The following is an 18376-nucleotide window of genomic DNA, read 5'->3' as shown; positions in this document are numbered from 1 at the left end:
AAACTCGTTCAATTCTTAATAAACAAGCTTTGACCGAGCTTGTTTGCGAGTTGTTCACAAACGTATCGGCTCATTTGCAGCCCTACTGAAGAGTGAAGATTCACCTAATCCGATGAAATAACTGGCCGGAATTTTTCATTTAAGGCATGTATTGCACCTTACACCATAGTTGGTGGTGTTTTGGCTACCACGAAAAGTTCAGAGTGCTCAGTGTACCTAAGCCATACTTTAGGTATTACAACCAATTTTGCCTTTAATTTATGAGTAATGTCATATGTGAATCCATATACTCCCTCCGTTTTTAAATATATGCTCCATTTCTCAATGCGCGGGATATAGAAGAAATTGGAGAAAGTAATAAAATATGAAGGTAGTGGGATAGTTGAGAAATAAAAAATTGTAAAAAAACAAAAGTAGTGGAAGAATAGGAGGAGAGAGAGAGAGTATTATGTTGGGTCTACTAAGTGTGAGTAATAAATTAAATATTGTAAATGCCTTCCAAAAAAGAAAATGGAGCAAGTATTTAAAAACGGCCGGAAAAGAAAAATGGAGCAAGTATTTAAAAACGGAGGGAGTATTAGATAAGCCTTAACAATCTCATCCTAAAATGTAAATCCATATATATATATAGTCTTTTTCTTGAAAAAAAAAAAAAAAAGTAGGTATAAATTGTGAACCCATGCCTTATAGATCCAACGTCTCTAAAGAGACACATATAGATAAGCCAAGCAAAAGCACAAGCCCAAGCACAAAAGGCGTCTTGCCTAGCCCAAATACCAAATTACCAATTTGTTATACACACATTGATTTCGTGGTTCATTATGTGTTAGACTGGTAGCTACTTTCATAGACAATTTAAAGAACGAGTGCATTTTTTTTGTTCATAAATGGGAATGTTCATTACATTAATAAACATTAACATACTCCGTAATCCTTACCCATATAAATATTACAGTACAGAGTATATACTAACATACATATGCCATATTACATTGTATATCATGCATTTTATAATCTCATTTTTACAATATGTTTATTGAGAGCCATTGTGAAAGATGGATTAGTGACAGTATAACCACCATCAACAAAAAGATTAGCACCACTCACAAACTTAGCGTCAATCACTTGCCAAAAACAATGCTGCGTTAGCAACATCCAAGGGCTCTGGTGTAGCCCCTTTGAGCACATAAGATTCTTTATTTATTTCGTCGACCTTCTCCTTATCCATCCCTAATGCATTCATCATTAACGGCGTAGATACAACAGTCGGAGATATCGCATTCACCCTTATGCCATATTGCCCCATTTCGACGCACAAGTTTTTCATTAAACCAATTATAGCGTGCTTTGACATGGTGTATGCATGAGTTGAGTCAAAACCCATCACTGATGCAATGCTAGCCGTAAAGAGGATGACACCGGACTTAGCCGGAATCATCACCCTTGCGGCATGCTTAGCGCCTAAGAAGCCACCATACACGTTTGTTTCAAACACGCTTTTAAAATTCTCATTTGTGGAAGTTAAAATAGATGGGTTGGGGTCTCCTAATATACCAGCGTTATTAAACATGATGTCGAGTTTTCCGTGCTTAGTGATGGTGTGATCAATGAGATTTTGTACGTCGTTGTCATCGGATACATTGCAATGAACGTAAGTGATTATATCTCCGTGATCGTTGTCGTCGTTGTTGCTAGAAGCAATTAGTTCATTGCACAAGGAAAGGCCTTGCTCATCTTGAACATCACCGATCACGACTTTGGCGCCGTGTTGGACAAATAGTTTTGCTGTGGTCTTTCCAAACCCACTTCCTCCTCCTGTTATGATTGCAACCTTACCTTTCAACCTACAAAATTGTGATGTTTCAACAAGTAAATTATACTTAAATAATCATAGTTGGTTTGTTGTGAAATTGCCAAATGACAACTTTGTTTAGTTATTAAGTATTTCTATCAACAACCCCTTTTATTGACACATTTTAGTATACGAGGTGTCAAAAACTGACCCGACTTAAAAATAACCTGATTGTGATTTTTGACTTGTATAGACACTATGATTTGTGATCCCAAGATCTCCTCTGTATCTGTTAATAATCTGCTATATAATAATTTAGTTAAATACCATGCAGCAAGACCTTAACATCCTTTCCACTTTCTTATTACTCTATATATATTAAGGGTAAATTTTTTTTTGAACCCATATTAAGGGTAAAATTGACTTATCATCATTTCTAAAAATATGAACTTGTCTCTAGCGACAAATTTTACTTGAAAATACACTCGTTTTGCTTTATTATGTTATCACTATCTTATACTCGTACTTCGTAATTGATATCATCAATATTTTCATCAATGAAGCCTAGGTTTAGAGAATTTTAATCAGATCATTTCCGTCAAAACAAACAAAACTTAACTTGTACCAAAAAATAATTCAAAGAATAATCATAAAAAAAAAAAAAAAAGTAACAAAATTTAACCACACTTATTTTGGCATTGTTGACATGAAATTAATCCATCAATCCCGATTTTTTTTGTTATATGTTACCACTTCTATCATAATAACATTACAGATCTTCGAAGCTAATAAGTTAAATGAATTCTTTCATGAGATCGAATATTTTACTTTATTTAGTATGCATACTTAATACTTTAATTACACAAAAACTAAGACAATATTTCACGCAATTAGAAAAAAATATAAAAAAAATTAAGTGAATTAAAAATGAGCAAGAAGAAGTAATTCAAACCTCTGAGCTGTAAGAGGAGCCATTGATGACATGTCGTTGATTCTTAGCCTCTCTTTATTTATCAACGCTTTGGATAATTAAATTTCTTACAAGTTTTGATCTTTAATAATAATTCTCTATTAATTATTATAGGGACGAAAATGGCCCCTTCTACAACTTATGTGTAAAGACGTAAAGTGCATGATGCTAACAAATCACGTGTTAAATAGATTAATAGGAGATCAGTTGGTAACATATCTAATCACATACATTATTGCTTTTTACTATAGATCTATTGACTTATTGAGTGGCTCTTATGTTTGGGAATTAAATTAATAAGAGAGGAATAGTTTTTTGTGTCTTATTGATCTAGGCCTAGATATGATCCTTGTGAGAAGGTAAATCCATCAATTTGTGTACTTATTTAAAAACCTTGATGGGGGATTGAAATAATTTCCTAAAGATGGGTACTGATCGGGAGATGCTAGCCCGTGTGTTGATGTCAACATGTCTCATGCTAAAGAAGGTCATAGTAAATTATTTCTTTGTATATCTTGGAAAGAATGTTAGTGATTATGATAGTAGTAGTGGACTTGTGGTAGTATATAGCGGTAGGGCACTAACGCATTAAAAACTCAGCCCATGGCCTAACCCGTGAAAATTGGGTACCCTACTACCATAGTACCTGGTTAGTGGTAGAGAAATATAGTGGTAGAGAATAGTAAGAATGACTGTGATTTGTAAAATGTAAGCTTTAAATAGCTGCAATTGACAAATTTTTCCTTTTATTGTTCAAGTAATAAAAGTTTTTTTGATGATAAAGTGGAACGAAAAGACATGTATCCACCTTAGAAATTGATGTTGCTTAACTCTCTTAAATTGATATTATTATTGATTGATTTATCACTTCACTCAAAATTCAAACAATTAGCAATTGAATTTGACACATTCAAGAACAACGAGTGAGATCCAGATGGTAATCACATTGGAATTAACACAATAAGTGTGTCGAATTCTTTGGTTGCAAAGTCCTTAAATTCATCCAAAATTTATCTCAAAAGTGGAAAACAAATTAGAGTGAAGATTGAATACAATGGTTGGACAAAAATGCTACAAATATTGGTGGGTTATGAAGGAAGTCCATTAAAATGTTTCATAAATTACAAAATAAAAGTCTCAAAGAAAATCTCAAGTCAAGTATACTTGGGTTTTACCAGCTTCAACTGGTACACTCACTGAGACTCATCAAATACATGATTGGATTTTCATTTCTACAATGTTGCCTTACTACACTGTCAAGGATAACAAGAAGAAGGACATCATATTCAATTCGCGAGTGTGTTAGCACGCAATTGTAGGAGCTTTTTTATCTTTGCATTGATTGCAATTCCTGTGTTTCGACTAGAGGTGATCATTGGGTGGGTGGGTCGTGTCGGGTTCGGACCGGGCCGAGGTTGAAAAAATCAGCCCACTTATCGGACCGAGCCGAGCCAAACTTCGGGTAGGATTTTTGTGCCCAAAATGGCCGGGTCGGGCCAAAAAATTAACTAAAAATGCATAAAACCGCATTTTCAAACCTGCCCAAAAAAATAAAATTACAGGCCGGGCCAGAAAATCCTGCCCAAAATCGGGCCGGGTTATCCTTGATAGGGTCTAGTTTCGACGTAGAATGATCAAGAAGAGGGAAAGGATTCGGAGAATGGAAGAGCTTGATAGGCAGTCAGCTGTCGCGGCTTCAGGAAGATTACGTACAAACAACTTGCTAAGGCTACTAAGAATTTTAGTAAGGGTAATTTGTTAGGGACTGGTGGTTTTGGAAGTGTTTATAAAGGGCAGATTTTGGATCCTCCTCAGACTATTGCTGTCAAGAAGATTTCATCTACCTCTCAACAAGGTTGGTGTTATTTTCTTGATTTTCTTTATGCTTAGCTTGTTAGTTGTTACTATATTTCTGTTTACTCTTTTTCTAGATGAAATCATTACATATTCATAATTGCATAAAGTGTCGATATATATTTTTTGTGGTACATAACTACATATATATGTGTTGGAGAGTAATAGTAAACTAATATTATTGGTGTAAATTGTTAGGTGCTATGTATGGTAAATTGGTAATAGACTAATAGGTAGGGGTGGTTCTGGGCATGTGTAGAGTGGTCGATTACACAAGGACCCTAAGTAAAACTACTATAAAAGGGCCCTGGTTTTTGAATTTAGTAACATATTTTCCTCAACAAAATGATTTTAGGGCTCAGTTTAACAAAATTGCCTCGTGCCACTTTCAGTATTAGCAATTGTATCCCCGCCCGTAGTAGTAGGATATGTGTTTTTTTTACAATAAGGTCACGAGTTCAAATTTAGGCTCCGTCCCGTCTCTCTGAAGCTTGTCTTGCAAAGTTGACCGATTAATAATCAAGGCTGTTTTATTTTCTTGCTTAACCAGGTGAGAGAGAATATATAGCAGAGATATGTACAATTAGGCGCCTAAGGCTCATAAACACATTGCAGCTCCAAGGATGGAGTCATGAAAACAACAGTCTTGTTCTAGTATATGACTACATGGCTAATAAGAGCCTCAACGAATTCCTCGCAAGGCAAAAGTTCTTGGACGGGAAGACAAGGCACAAAGTAATTACCAGCTTAGCATCAGCGGGCATTGTTGTACCTCCGTGAAGAATGTGGTGATCCGGTAGTGCATAGAGATGTGAAGCCTAGAAATGTCATGCTAGATGCAAAGTTCAACCTGCATCTTGGTGATTTTGGGCTTGCTAGGTGCCTAGGTTGCTAAAGAACACAACGGGAGTCACCACAATGGTAAGCTACACCGGGAAGGCAACAACTAACTGAGTCAGATGTGTATAGCTTTGGTGTAGTTGCATTGGAGATGGTGTGTGGGAAGAGGTTTAGTGACCTCCTAGGCGAAAGTTGCTTGGATCAAGCATGGGATATGCATGCAAAGGGTGCATTGGTAGAGTGTGTGGATCCCTAGGTTGCACGGAAACGGGAAACGGAAACGAAAACGGGGAATCGGGGAAACGAAAATTATTAAATTATGAGAAACGGGGAAACGAAAAAATTAAAATAAATAAAGATATTTACTTCATATCATAATATAATACCAATTGATTAAAGACCAAACTATTTCTTTTTTCTAATTCAATGTCCCCACCTTCATTCATCTTCCTCTTCTTCTCAAGCAATAAGAATATATATGCAGAGTTGCAGACAATTCAAGATCATCACTTGCGAATAAAAACTAAAATTGTTCATCATAACAAGACAAAGTAGTTTAGGCTTTTCCTCTAACTCTTAATCTTCTACATACGGCCATACAAGAGTCACACAGATGAACGATGACGGTAATTTGTAAGATATATTTCCTTTCTTTCTCAAATTAAAACAAAAATAAACCCCAAATCACCAAGGTTTAATTGCTTTTTCAAAGGGGAAATGCTTTTATATACCCCTGATTAAGTTTCCCCAAGGTTTCCAAACTTTCAAATGGTGTGAGAAGTTTTGCAAAGCCAGGAAACTTTCAAATACATTTCGAAACGCGTTTCTAAACGGAAACGATACGTCAATGAATTTTGACGTTTCCGTGCATCAGAGGTGGATCCTAAGCTAAATAAGGAGTTTAACAAGGAAGAAGCTCTTAGGGTTTTAAGTGTAGCACTAGCAGTCTAGCATGCTTGCATTTGGAATTGAACTTGAGACCAAAAATGCGAAAAGTGGTGATGATTTTGCTAAATTCTGATGAACCTCTAATAGAACTCCCTAGTATTCGTCCTAAAGGAGTGTATGTATGTGTCTCTTTATGGATTTTCAAATCCACCTACTATGACTAGCTCTTGTGATAGTACTCCTTTATTCTCATGGCCTGATTACCCTTCTTCATTCGATAGTGCCAAATTGCCAATTACTTGCCAGATCAATCTTTGACACGTTAACTACTACTACGTCGGTTAATACTCTATTTCTTATTTTCTTTGAAATAAAGCACTAGGTTAATACTCTATATATATCAAAGTAGTTTAATCTTTGAGAAGTTCATTATTGTTATAAATAATGTTTTATGGGAAATTCTCAATGATAACTCTCTGGTTTTGCTTATTTATTTTTATTGGTAGCCATTTTTTTTTTATTATCAATGATAGTCTTTTAGTATAAAATTGAAAAACATACTCAGTAGTCAATAGTCTTATTGAAGCTAAAAACGTCAATCGACTATTAAATTTAACTGCAGTCAACCATTATCACCATGAAAGATGTCGGCTGACTATAGTTAAATTTAACGGTCAATTAACATTTTTAGCTTCGATCAATAAGGCTACGGAAGTAAGTTTTTAATACTACAAGGCTATCATTGATAATAAAATAAAGATGGCTTCCAATATCGAATAAGGGCATGTTCACATTTACTTAATTTCAATTTAGTTCAGTGCAGTTTAGTCAGATCCAATCAGTTTAGTTCAGTTCAGCTCCTAATTTCTCTCTCTCATAAAATATTCATTTCATCTCAGTTCAGTTCAGGTCCAAATAGTTCAGTTCAGTTCAGCTCCAATCAGTTCAGTTCAGTAAATGTGAACATAGCCTAAGACTATTAATCGACCTAATGTCATGAAAATTTTCATATCTTACATTACACATAATGATTCGTATATAATACTTCCTCCGTTCTGTTAATATTGTAACAAGGAGGAAATTACGCATCCCGAAACACATTTTATATGCTAAATATCTATAATTGTATAAGAGTAAAAATTATAAAAAGTTGATATTGTGAAAGTATTATATGAGACGAATCCAACAAGATCCCACTTGCCTATATTTTGCTTAACGTATAACTCATATTATATGATCAAACAAGAGTGATAAATAGTGCAAAAAGTTCATTGTTGCAATATTAATAGAACGGAGGAAGTATATTAATATACATACAATTCAAGACTTGGTCAACTGAAATCTTGGGATAACAAATCCAATGTGACGTCCCACGTAAATCTTTATTAATACGTAAATCTTTGTTATGATTTTGTGTTTTTAATTAATCAAGTGATTATATGTATATAAATAGGACATCAAACAAGATTGATGTTCTACCAAATATCATAAATACATACGAAGTATATTTATAATATCTCTTCTTCTTTTTTTGAGCTTTCAATCCGATTATTTAGGCGAGATGAGTTTTTCACCCGCATCAACCAACAAAAGGTAAGCATAAACAACTTCCCTTGATATTTGAAGGCTGAAAAATCTTACATTACCCAGGTACAGGGTACACTAAATGAGCAATAAATAATCTTGATGAGTGTACAAAAAAGATTATTGCTCATTTAATCATTAAATGAGCAATAATCATCAAAATGAGCAGGAAAAAAAAATAAATAAAAAAATACGAAGGTCAAAGTAATATTTCAGAAGGATGTACAAAGTTCTAGTTTATAATTGTACTTAATTACATTGCTTTTATATTAGGTTGTGATTGTTTACCTGATTAAAAAAAAAATCAAACAAAACTCATAAATTAGTAATTAGTACATCTTTTAGTTTTTTTTTTTTTTGACAGAGCACATCTTTTGGTTGATTATAGCTAGAGACTGTTTTTTTGTCATATGCTTCTAACTTATAATACTATGTATATCTTTGTTACAAGTATTACTTTAATTTGTATAGTATTTATTAACTATGAAAATATCATTAAAAATCGCCTCCAAATTGTAATTTCACGATATTATATTAAAGTTTGCAAAATATTTAGAATGTTCAAACTAGTACAAGTATTGCTAGATGAACATAAGATGATATTAGTTGAGACATAGTCAAATTTAATGTGCATAATTGGTCATCATTCTCTAATTTAAAATTAATATATTGTAATTAGATTGGATGGAAAGGTCGCAATAGTAACAGGAGGAGCTAGTGGAATTGGTGCAAGCACAGCAAAACTCTTTTGGGAAAACGGAGCCAAAGTCGTAATTGCTGATATTCAAGACGATCTAGGCCAAAAATTGGCCAAGAGTCTCAACAACGACAACATCGTATACTTCCACTGCAACATATCAGTAGAAGAAGAAGTTCGTGACCTTATAGACTACACAATCTCTAAGTATGGCAAGCTAGACATCATGTACAACAATGCAGGCATAAGGGACAAGCCTAGAGGTTCGATTTTAGACTCGACTCAAGATGAGGTGGATCGAGTCCTTAGAGTGAACCTATATGGTTCATTCTTTGGAGCCAAGCACGCTGCTCGAGTCATGGTGCCACAAAAGGAGGGTTGCATATTGTTCACTTGTAGTGTATGCACACTAATAGGAGGTATTGCAACGCACCCTTACACTATGTCTAAGCATGCTATTTTAGGGTTGGTGAAAAATTTAAGTGTTGAGCTTAAGCAACATGGTATAAGGGTGAATTGTATCTCCCCTTCGGGTGTATTCAGTGGCATGGCACCGAGGCTTAATGGGGCTCAAGGGGTTTTGATGACCGAGGACGTTGCTCGAGCGGCTTTGTATCTAGCTAGTGATGATGGAAGTTTTGTGAATGGACATAATCTTGTGCTAGATGGTGGATCTAGTGCTGTTAATTCATCCATGGGATTCGCGTTCAGTTCAAGTTAAACAAACTAAAAAAAAAATTTAGCATATGTTGAAGATTTGGTGTTATGTGAACAAATGTTTGAAATGGTACTTATTCACTAGGATAATATTAGCATAATTATCGGTTATGTTAAACTTAATTAAGTAAGTGCGTGCTAAGTAATAAGTGCTGACCAAAGCCCAATCAAATAGGCCCAAAAACAAATCAATTATTCATAGCACACCCAAGTTAATAAAGACATCCAACATACTTTATTCTTTTCAAGTGGGATAATGTTTCTACTTTAAAACTCACATATTGAAGACAGATTATACCTAACATCTGGGATTGATTTTCACCCCGCTCTTGTGGCTCTACATACCAAAAAAAAAAAAAAAAAAAAAAAGTTGTACTTTTTAATTAGCACTATGATCTTTATATTCTCTTCATTAAAAAAAATGACAATATAGCTGACACATACTTTAAGAAGCAATTAATATCTCCGTTATATGTTATGTGCAATGATCTGACATAAATCAGAGAGGGAAAATGTCTAATTATTGCACATAACCTGTAACGGAGGTAATAATAAAAATTAGACATAAGCGATTAATAAAAAATATGTTAAAATTTTATGATAGTTCTAATAATTACTTAAAAATTAGGCAAAATTGTCAGAAAATACCTTATTTTAAGTCAATTTGTGAACTAGTTCATTACTTTGTTTTTGTTATCAACTAAACCTTGAATTAAATTCTGTTTTTAAAATGGTAGCTTGAATTAAAGTAAGGTACTAGTTCACAAATTTACTCAAACAAAAGGTTTTTCTTTTTATAATTTTGCCAAAAAATTAAGAGATGTGACAAAATAAAAATTATTGTAGGGGTAAAAAGGAATGAAAACATTAAAGTTTTAGCGATTTTACCCATTTTTATCCAAAATTTTACTCCATTTTAGCCTTTATATTATAAACGAAATTAAATTAGTGTTTGGTAAGTGGGAATTGAGGGTGGGATTGGGAGTTTTAATCCCAATTTTAAAAAATAAGTCTTGTTTGTTTGGTGGGAATGATAATAAAAAGGGGTTTGGCCGGAAATGAGATTATTTATGGGTGAATTTTTGCCATTTATGAAAAGAATGAAATAATAATCTTAATAAGGGTATTTTTGTAAACATTGTTATTTATTCTCTATATATTCTATCAATTAATTCCCAATCTGATTCCCACCTTTTAATCCTCAAACTCCTATTTCCACAATCCTAACGCCCCATAAAATTTTCCATTTTAGCCTTTATATTATAAACGTAATTAAATTAGTGTCTCCAAATTAAACTCCAACCATCTTTAACTCTCTCTGTTTCAGACTCACCATCTGAACAAAAATGGGTCCTCACAATTCAATTTACAACAATTGGGTGTTTACCATATTAATCCTGTATTTATGGTCTCAATCTAAATGGGTCAAAATCATCTGGGTTTCTGGGGCCAACCCAGAATTCGACCCGAATTCACGCGCTCAAGAACTACTGGGAACGGCCAGAAATCCCGAGTTCTTGAATTGGTTGAAGAAAGTGAGAAGAAGAATCCATGAAAACCCAGAACTTGCATTTGAAGAATACAAGACGAGTCAACTCATTAGATCAGAGCTTGACTCGCTGGGAATTGAGTACACGTGGCCAGTTGCTAAGACTGGTGTTGTCGGGTCAATCGGGTCCGGGTCACAACCTTGGTTTGCTCTCAGGGCTGACATGGATGCCCTTGCCATTCAGGTTCTTTTTTTGGTTTTGGCATATTTCTCTTAAGTTTTTTTATAAAAATTATTTCTTGTTTGATTAATTTAGAAAGTGAAAAATAAATCATATTGTCATCATGTCTTGAATTAATTCTCACATTTTTGGGCAAAATTTTTTAGGAAAGTGAGTAAAATAAAAGTTAGTGGATGATGGAGTTTATTATACAAGTACGGAGTAATATATAAAGACAAATGTGATTTTTTTCCTCTAATATATCTTTAAAGCATAAAAATAAAGCCTGTCTTTTGAATTTTGTTTCTAAATTAGTTTATTACTGCTGACACTGTATCTCCTTTGGCTACCATTGCTTAAGAACATGGAATATTGCTGCCAGAATGGATAGTTATTTGGTTGAACTGGATATATCATGTTTGTTTGAAGGCAGTGACTGGTGGATGTTTCACTAAGGACCCTGGTTGGCTTTTGAAGCAAATTTTCCTAGTTAAGGATCGAATTTAAAGGTGTTACATTGGTAATACCTAGACTGCTCGTCGAATTCATGGATGAAGGGTTGATTTAGGAAGAGAGTGGTGCAGTGTTGTAGTGCTTGTAGATATAGTAAGTGGTTACCGAAGGTGAAGGGTTGGGTTTATGGAGAGATTGGTGCAGTGTTGTAGGCTTGTAAGCTACTTTTATGGATCCAACACGGCAATGCTGTGTCGAATTGTTAACTGTTTAGTCCATATAAATTGGTACAGTAGCTTACAGGGTATGTTTGCAATGGAGTTCTGGTTTGGTTATTGAATATTCAGTGTTGTAGACAAGCTATGGTTAAGGGAGTAAAACTACTGGTCTCTTCTCTCTTGCTGTCTTTTCTAGGCTTTGGATAGGCCCTCAGTAGAAAAATGTCTCTACTTAAAATCCCTTTTGTTACAGTTCTTTTATTACTGATTATAATATTAAAGGGCATTTTAGAGATCGTTTAAATTAATCAACTTTTCATGGATTTTGTCTAATGGCCTTTTGCGCATAAGGGTTGTAATATGGAATCAGATGTTCTGATATCTTTGCCTTTTCATGTGTTAGGAAATGGTAGAATGGGAAAACAAGAGCAAGATCAATGGTAAAATGCATGCTTGTGGGCATGATGTGCATGTCACGATGCTTTTGGGAGCTGCGAAGTTGCTGCAACAGAAGAGGAAAGCCTTAAAGGTGTTTTTATCTCAAGCATGAAAATATAAAAAGTTTGTATCCTTATAATTTGCCGTGATCAATTGTTGATGCTGACCAAAAAAATTTGAAATAAAATGTTGATGTATAAACTGTATTAATTTGTAGGGAACAATTAAGCTGATTTTCCAACCAGCAGAAGAAGGTCGTGCTGGTGCATATTCTATGATACAAGAGGGTGCTATTGACAATGTGCAAGTGATTTTTGGACTACATGTTTCGCCTTATGCTCCTATAGGAACAATTGGATCTAGACCTGGCCCTGTGCTTGCTGGTGCAGGCAGATTTGTTGCAATAATTCAAGGAAAAGGTGAAACAAGAGATCCAATTTTGGCAGCATCCACCACAATATTGTCGCTGCAACATCTTATTTCTCGAGAGACGGACCCTCTTGATGGCAGAGTAGGTTCCTCCTTCCTAGTGTGCTTAACACATCTAATTGACACATACTCGTGATCTACTCCGTATAATTTGTCCTACTTAAGATATGAGTCATTGAGTTTTTTGAGCATCTAATTTTAGTGTTACAATTGTGCTCAATTGTGTCCTACTTGTCTACTTTTCTAACACTGATAATTACCAAAATAAGGGCCCATTAATCATGTATTCATGTGTGACCTTTAAACTGCCATAGGTGGTAACAGTGACCATGGTCGAAGGCAGCCAACAGAGAGAGATCCCCGAGACTGTTAAGTTTGGGGGGAGTTTTAGAAATACAACTGCAGAGGGGTTGTCCAATCTTTAAAGAAGGATTAGAGAGGTAAGTCAAACTATACTTGAACACAAATCTTTCCACCAACTTTAAAAAAAATATTGATTTTCTGATTACTGAGAATGTGGTTTCTGATTTCAAATTAGATCTCCTTTTTTCTGTATGTCATGCCTTAAAGCCCTTTTATCACTTATTATTATGCAAATTTCAATGGACTGAGTGCCTCTCTGCTCAATTTTGAAAGACAAATTTCCTCTCAAGTGTTTAACACGTATTCAAGATATGCACCATACATTATGAAAAGGTTCACCTTAGGATAATTGTTACTTCAGAATTGTTTCCTTGTTTCATTAGGGTCAATTTACTAATTGTTGTATGTAGCAATAATGTGTACCAAAATACACATAGAGAAATGAAATTTTGTTCAACAGATGGGCCTATGTATGTTTCTTCTGCATATGCTACTAATTAAAAGGGCTTTTGTATGATATTTGAATCTCATCATGTGATGAACATCTATGACTTCAAGATTGGCTAAAGTAGTTGAGATTAAGACTTTCCTGTAGTTCGTACTTTTAAGTTGAACCGTTTGCATGACAATCGTGTTTTTTTTTTTTTTTTTTTTTTTTTTTTTTTTTTGGTTACACTTTCTCACTTATGGTCCTTATTCTTGTATCCTCCATGGTGCTAATATTAAGTTGACGTATAGACTCCATCAGATATGTGATTTGCTTGACTGGGATGATAAGTTGACAATATGCTAATGAAAGTTTCTCTGTTTACAGGTCATAGTGCTGCAAGCAGCTGTGCATCGGTGCACTGCTACTGTTGATTTTATGGAAGAAACAGCAAGGCATTATCCTCCAACCGTCAATGACAAAATGATGTATGACCATGTGAAGGGCATAGGAACAATGTTGCTCGGGGAATCAAATGTGCTTGTTTCTCCATTTCTCATGGCATCAGAAGATTTTGGCTTCTATACACAGAAAATTCCAGCTGCATTTTTCAACATTGGGATAGCGAACAAAACATTGAATTCAGACAAGCCATTACACTCGGCACATTTTTTTGTAGATGAGGATGCTCTCCCAATTGGAGCTGCACTTCATGCTGCTGTTGCAATGTCCTACTTGAATGACTATGCAGCTATGCAGAGTCAATAGGGAGCTTCATGAAGCTGGCCTTTGTTTGCTGTAAGACGTTCAGTGTACAGGATATGTTCTGATAACTCCATGACATGAAAATGGTGGCTAATTGAATTCAGGTAACTTGGCTCGGTCTGTTTAGTATCTATCCATTTGTGTATTGTACGTTCTTACTACCCCCCGTCCAAATTTAGCTGTCACAATAATAGCTAACCACATTATCAACAGGACAACTAATTCAAGACTGAGGGATGCTTATTGTTGCATATTAGTGATAGGTTTAGTAGTTCAATTTGATCATTTGATAAATGTGTTGCCCACTCTCTCTTCTTTTCCTCTCTTGATACTATACTAATTGTTGGCCTGTTTACAGACTTCAGTTGCCTTGCTTTCTCGACCTTCCACTTCTTGCTACTGTATAGACTTGTTTGGTTAATATTGTCAAAGGAGCCTGATATAGGAGAGATTCATTACAAGTGGGCAATCTAAGACATCAAGATTCTGGCAAATTTGTTAAAGTGTTGTTAATATTTGTAGGCATAATTTGCGTTTCTTTTGGAATAGATATTATGAACACTTTTTTTTTTTTTTTAGCTTATGTCAAAAAGAGACCTATAGGTACTCAAAAATACAAGATAAATGCTTGGTTCATACAAATGGTCATGACTTGAAAGTTAATTGGTATGGTCATGACATTACTTGTGCACATCTAATTATAAAGTTATGGATGTGTACTTGTCTAGTAATCGAATGTTTTATATTAAAATTTCATATCTTTTATTTTATTGATCGGGTGCCTTAAATTTTATACACTTGTTGTTTAAGGTGTTTGAAATGTGTATTAGAACATATCGAATCTTTTATTTAACACGAAAATGATTTGCATGGCTAAAAATATAACTCGACTCCTCTTAGCATACAAGAAATCAGGTAGACTAATTAACGACTAGAAAATCAGTATGTTTAGGAGTAATGATTAAAAGTAGACCTAAGGAAGCCCTTTTAGCGTAATTTTTCAGATATTTGTTGTAATTAGTGAACATTTAGCTCCCTATTATCCGATAATAAATGGCTACTAAAACACCTAAATACTTGGTTTTAAAAAAAAAATAAAAATAAACACCTAAATACTTGGATTGTGGAAAATGCATAAAATTTAAACCACTCAGTGTGTAAATGACGGCCTTTGAAACTTTATTGACAGCCCTTGTTTCTTGTTGCTAAAAATTGTACTTGGATTAATTTGCCTTGTAATTTTTGGTGTATAATCATATCGAACTTTCCGATTTCAATTTGTATTGTAGCTGCATCAATACCTTAGTCCAACAAAATGCAGCCTTCAGACTCGCCACCACAAGAGCCAATGACGCCGAGACCCATACAAACGTCACAAGCATCACCACCATCGTCTCCCTCGGAAATTTCACGTGATGCAAGTAACACAATGCAGCCTCCAGGCTCACCACCTTAAGTACCAATGACGCCGAGACCCATACAAACGTCACAAGCATCACCACCATTGTCTCCCTCGAAAATTTCACACAGAACATCACCATCATTGTCTCCCTCGCGAATTTCACATGCACAATTGTCATTTTCAACGAACATTCCACAAGGATCTCCTCATTCAAGTACACAAACACCACAAGAATCTCCACGTTCGGGTAAACAAATGCGGCAGAGATCCTCATCATCAGCACAATCAACTCCATCTCCTGGGAATGTTCCTTTGAGCTACCCACCACCCCCAACCCAAACTCCCATAAACGCTACGACAACGGTTGAATGGTCTACCGGACTTTGTGCATGCCACTCGGACATCACAAATTGTAAGTTCTACAACATAAACTTACCTACTCTTCACAACGATTAATAATGTGCTTGTGTTCCGAAATAAATGTCTCAATTAACTTTGAATCAAAACATGTCATGAATTTATATACTACCTCCGTTTCTTATTATGTGCAACAAAGGAATATTTTATGTCTCACAAATAATATCCCTTTGTTGCACATAATTAGAAACGGAGGTAGTATAACAAATTTTTCGTCGAAATGACCACAATCAAACTCAATAACGATTACCAATTCTTCATCATATACTCCTAAAAAGCCTCTTTTTTTTTTTTTTTTTTTTTGGAGGAAACCTAAAAAGCTAAATTTCAACATGAATCATAATGTGCCCTTGTAGTTTATTCACAATATACCAGTTTTCTCCTGGAATAAATAATATATCGTAAATTATCTAAGCCAGGTAAGTATTCATAAGGTGAATATATTACAACGTAACATTATAAAGCACTAATTTTCTTCAACTTTATACAGAAATTGGAGTTAATTCTATATATTTTGGCAGGTTGTGTCACATTCTGTTGTCCATGCATCACATTTGGGCAAATTACAGACATTGTTGATAAAGGAACATCATGTAAGATATCTTCCAGAAAAAGGAGAAAAGTCCTATTATTAGTCATGTAAATTATGAACTTCAAGAAAATTCTTAATTTTCCATTTTTTTTTTCCTGTATGCATACAGCTTGTGCTGTCAATGGAACAGTATACGCAGTGCTGGCTATAGTTTTGAGATGTGCATGCTTCTATTCCGCTATCTATCGTCGAAGGATGAGGCTTCAGTTCAATTTGAAGGGCAGCACTTTAGGGGATTGTTGTATTCATTCATTCTGTGAGATCTGTGCTCTTTCCCAGGAATACCGCGAGCTTCATTTGCGAGGATTCGACTTGGGTTTAGGTAATAATCATCAATATCACCCTTAATTATGCAATCTGCTTTATATGGAGTTTATTCATGGATTCTTAGTGCCCTTTGCTGCATGTGTTTAGGATGGCAAGCCAATATTGATAGACAAAATCAAGCAGCAATTACAACACCACCTCCACACGAAAGCATGAGGAGATAATAGAGTACAATGTGCTAAAAGAAAATCAAAAGGAAATCAACTTCACCATCACCAGCCAAACTGTCGCGATGCAAATGAAAACCAAACCTCCAGAACCTTTACATCAAAGCTACAGTGGCTACAGAAATCAATACCCAGGGTAATTATTGTAGCTGATAAGTTGATCAGACAGAAAAACAGGGAGATGGAGCATTCTTTGAATCAACAGAAGTAGATGACGGATAGAGTGGCAATGAGCGGTGGTTCAACCATGCCAATGGTGGTGGTAGGTGGAGTCAAGATGGTGCAAAACAAGCCTGCAATACAGCAGGCAGTATTTTTGTATCAAGTATCTGTTAATTTTACCAGATTATAGAGGAAGAAGAGGAATCGTGGCTCCCTATAGGCCACATTAAGAATCCGATTTGATAATTATGGAATACTAGATTCAGCTTTCTCCACATTTCCTTAAACTATTCATCAAATTGTACATCTCACTTTTTTGCTCTTTTCAAATTTAGAAAAAAAAAATGTGAAAAGCTTGTATTGTATATAATGGGGGCAAATCCCTACTTTTACACATCAATATAATGATTTTACCTATAATTAAAAGGAGAGAGAGAATCGGAGAATAACATGTTACAGTCATCTTACATGACTTCACCAATTACAAGTTGCATCAGGCAGGTAAAGAAGCTGACCAAAAAATCAGGAGCAGATGCTATATTACATATTTACATTGCATCAGGAGGAAATATGCTTTTGACAAATCTGTCAAACATCACTGGTTAGCTTCACTTGCTGATGCATTGCCAAATAGAGAACTCCACTGCATAAGTCAACTGCTTCTCAGCTATCCAGTAAGTTTTTTGGGAAGAAAATAGATGCCAGAAAAGAAATCATATAATTCCAAGTTATCAAAGACCTCAATCAAGAAATACAAGTACGAGAAATGGTGACTGCCTGAATGTTAAAAAATTAAAATTTAAAAAAAAAAATAAAAATAAATAAATTATAAAACAAAAAAAGAAAAAAAAAACCTGTAATAGCCTCTGGCTTGTATTCGTGTGTGTGTGGGTGTGTGAGTAACAAGTCCTGACCACTGCAATTTCTGATTGCCAAAGATATTAAATAAAATACCTACCTCAGTTACAAGCAGTTAGCAGGATCCCATATCTCTCTGATAAGCTTGCATAAGCACACTCCCCCAGAAGAGGAACACTTTGGCTTTCAATCATTTTAGTTTCAAGGCAAATGCTCCTAAATCTGGCCATCCTTAACCTAAGGAAGCTTCCAAAATATTGACATCCAATTAACGATGAAATAGCTGATTATCAGAGGAGGGGGGGGG

At 34.9% G+C, this 18376-nt stretch overlaps 2 protein-coding genes and 3 pseudogenes across 2 annotated transcripts; 4 read left to right on the top strand and 1 right to left on the bottom strand.

The window, feature by feature from the left end:
• Nucleotides 1-871: 871 nt before the first annotated feature.
• Nucleotides 872-2905, bottom strand: LOC110695706 (annotated as a pseudogene).
• A 676-nt stretch (nt 2906-3581) lies between these two features.
• Nucleotides 3582-6662, top strand: LOC110695844 (annotated as a pseudogene).
• Nucleotides 6663-7905: 1243 nt separating this feature from the next.
• On the top strand, nt 7906-9845 carry LOC110695843 (tropinone reductase-like 2). Its single transcript, XM_021873069.1, has 2 exons — nt 7906-7937; nt 8608-9845. Exons 1-2 carry the CDS (start codon nt 7906-7908, stop codon nt 9344-9346), a joined length of 771 nt encoding a protein of 256 aa, XP_021728761.1. The 3' UTR covers nt 9347-9845.
• Nucleotides 9846-10570: 725 nt separating this feature from the next.
• LOC110695703 lies at nt 10571-14905 on the top strand (annotated as a pseudogene).
• Nucleotides 14168-18376, top strand: LOC110695705 (protein PLANT CADMIUM RESISTANCE 2-like). The gene is made up of 5 exons (XM_021872932.1): nt 14168-14248; nt 15434-15958; nt 16485-16556; nt 16665-16877; nt 16970-18376. The coding sequence occupies exons 2-5, from the start codon at nt 15607-15609 to the stop codon at nt 17044-17046; spliced, it is 714 nt and encodes a 237-aa protein (XP_021728624.1). The 5' UTR covers nt 14168-14248; nt 15434-15606; the 3' UTR covers nt 17047-18376.

Source organism: Chenopodium quinoa, unplaced genomic scaffold (assembly GCF_001683475.1).
Source record: "Chenopodium quinoa cultivar QQ74 unplaced genomic scaffold, ASM168347v1, whole genome shotgun sequence".
Lineage (NCBI taxonomy): Eukaryota > Viridiplantae > Streptophyta > Magnoliopsida > Caryophyllales > Amaranthaceae > Chenopodium > Chenopodium quinoa.
This window is presented reverse-complemented; position numbering and strand designations above follow the sequence as displayed.

Coding starts and splice junctions, on each gene's coding strand:
- LOC110695843 (XM_021873069.1), top strand. CDS start 7,906: ATGAGTTTTTCACCCGCATCAACCAACAAAAG. Junction 7,938..8,607: donor CCCGCATCAACCAACAAAAG/GTAAGCATAAAC, acceptor TATTGTAATTAG/ATTGGATGGAAAGGTCGCAA.
- LOC110695705 (XM_021872932.1), top strand. CDS start 15,607: ATGACGCCGAGACCCATACAAACGTCACAAGCATCACCACCATTGTCT. Junction 15,959..16,484: donor CCACTCGGACATCACAAATT/GTAAGTTCTACA, acceptor ATATTTTGGCAG/GTTGTGTCACATTCTGTTGT. Junction 16,557..16,664: donor TGTTGATAAAGGAACATCAT/GTAAGATATCTT, acceptor GTATGCATACAG/CTTGTGCTGTCAATGGAACA.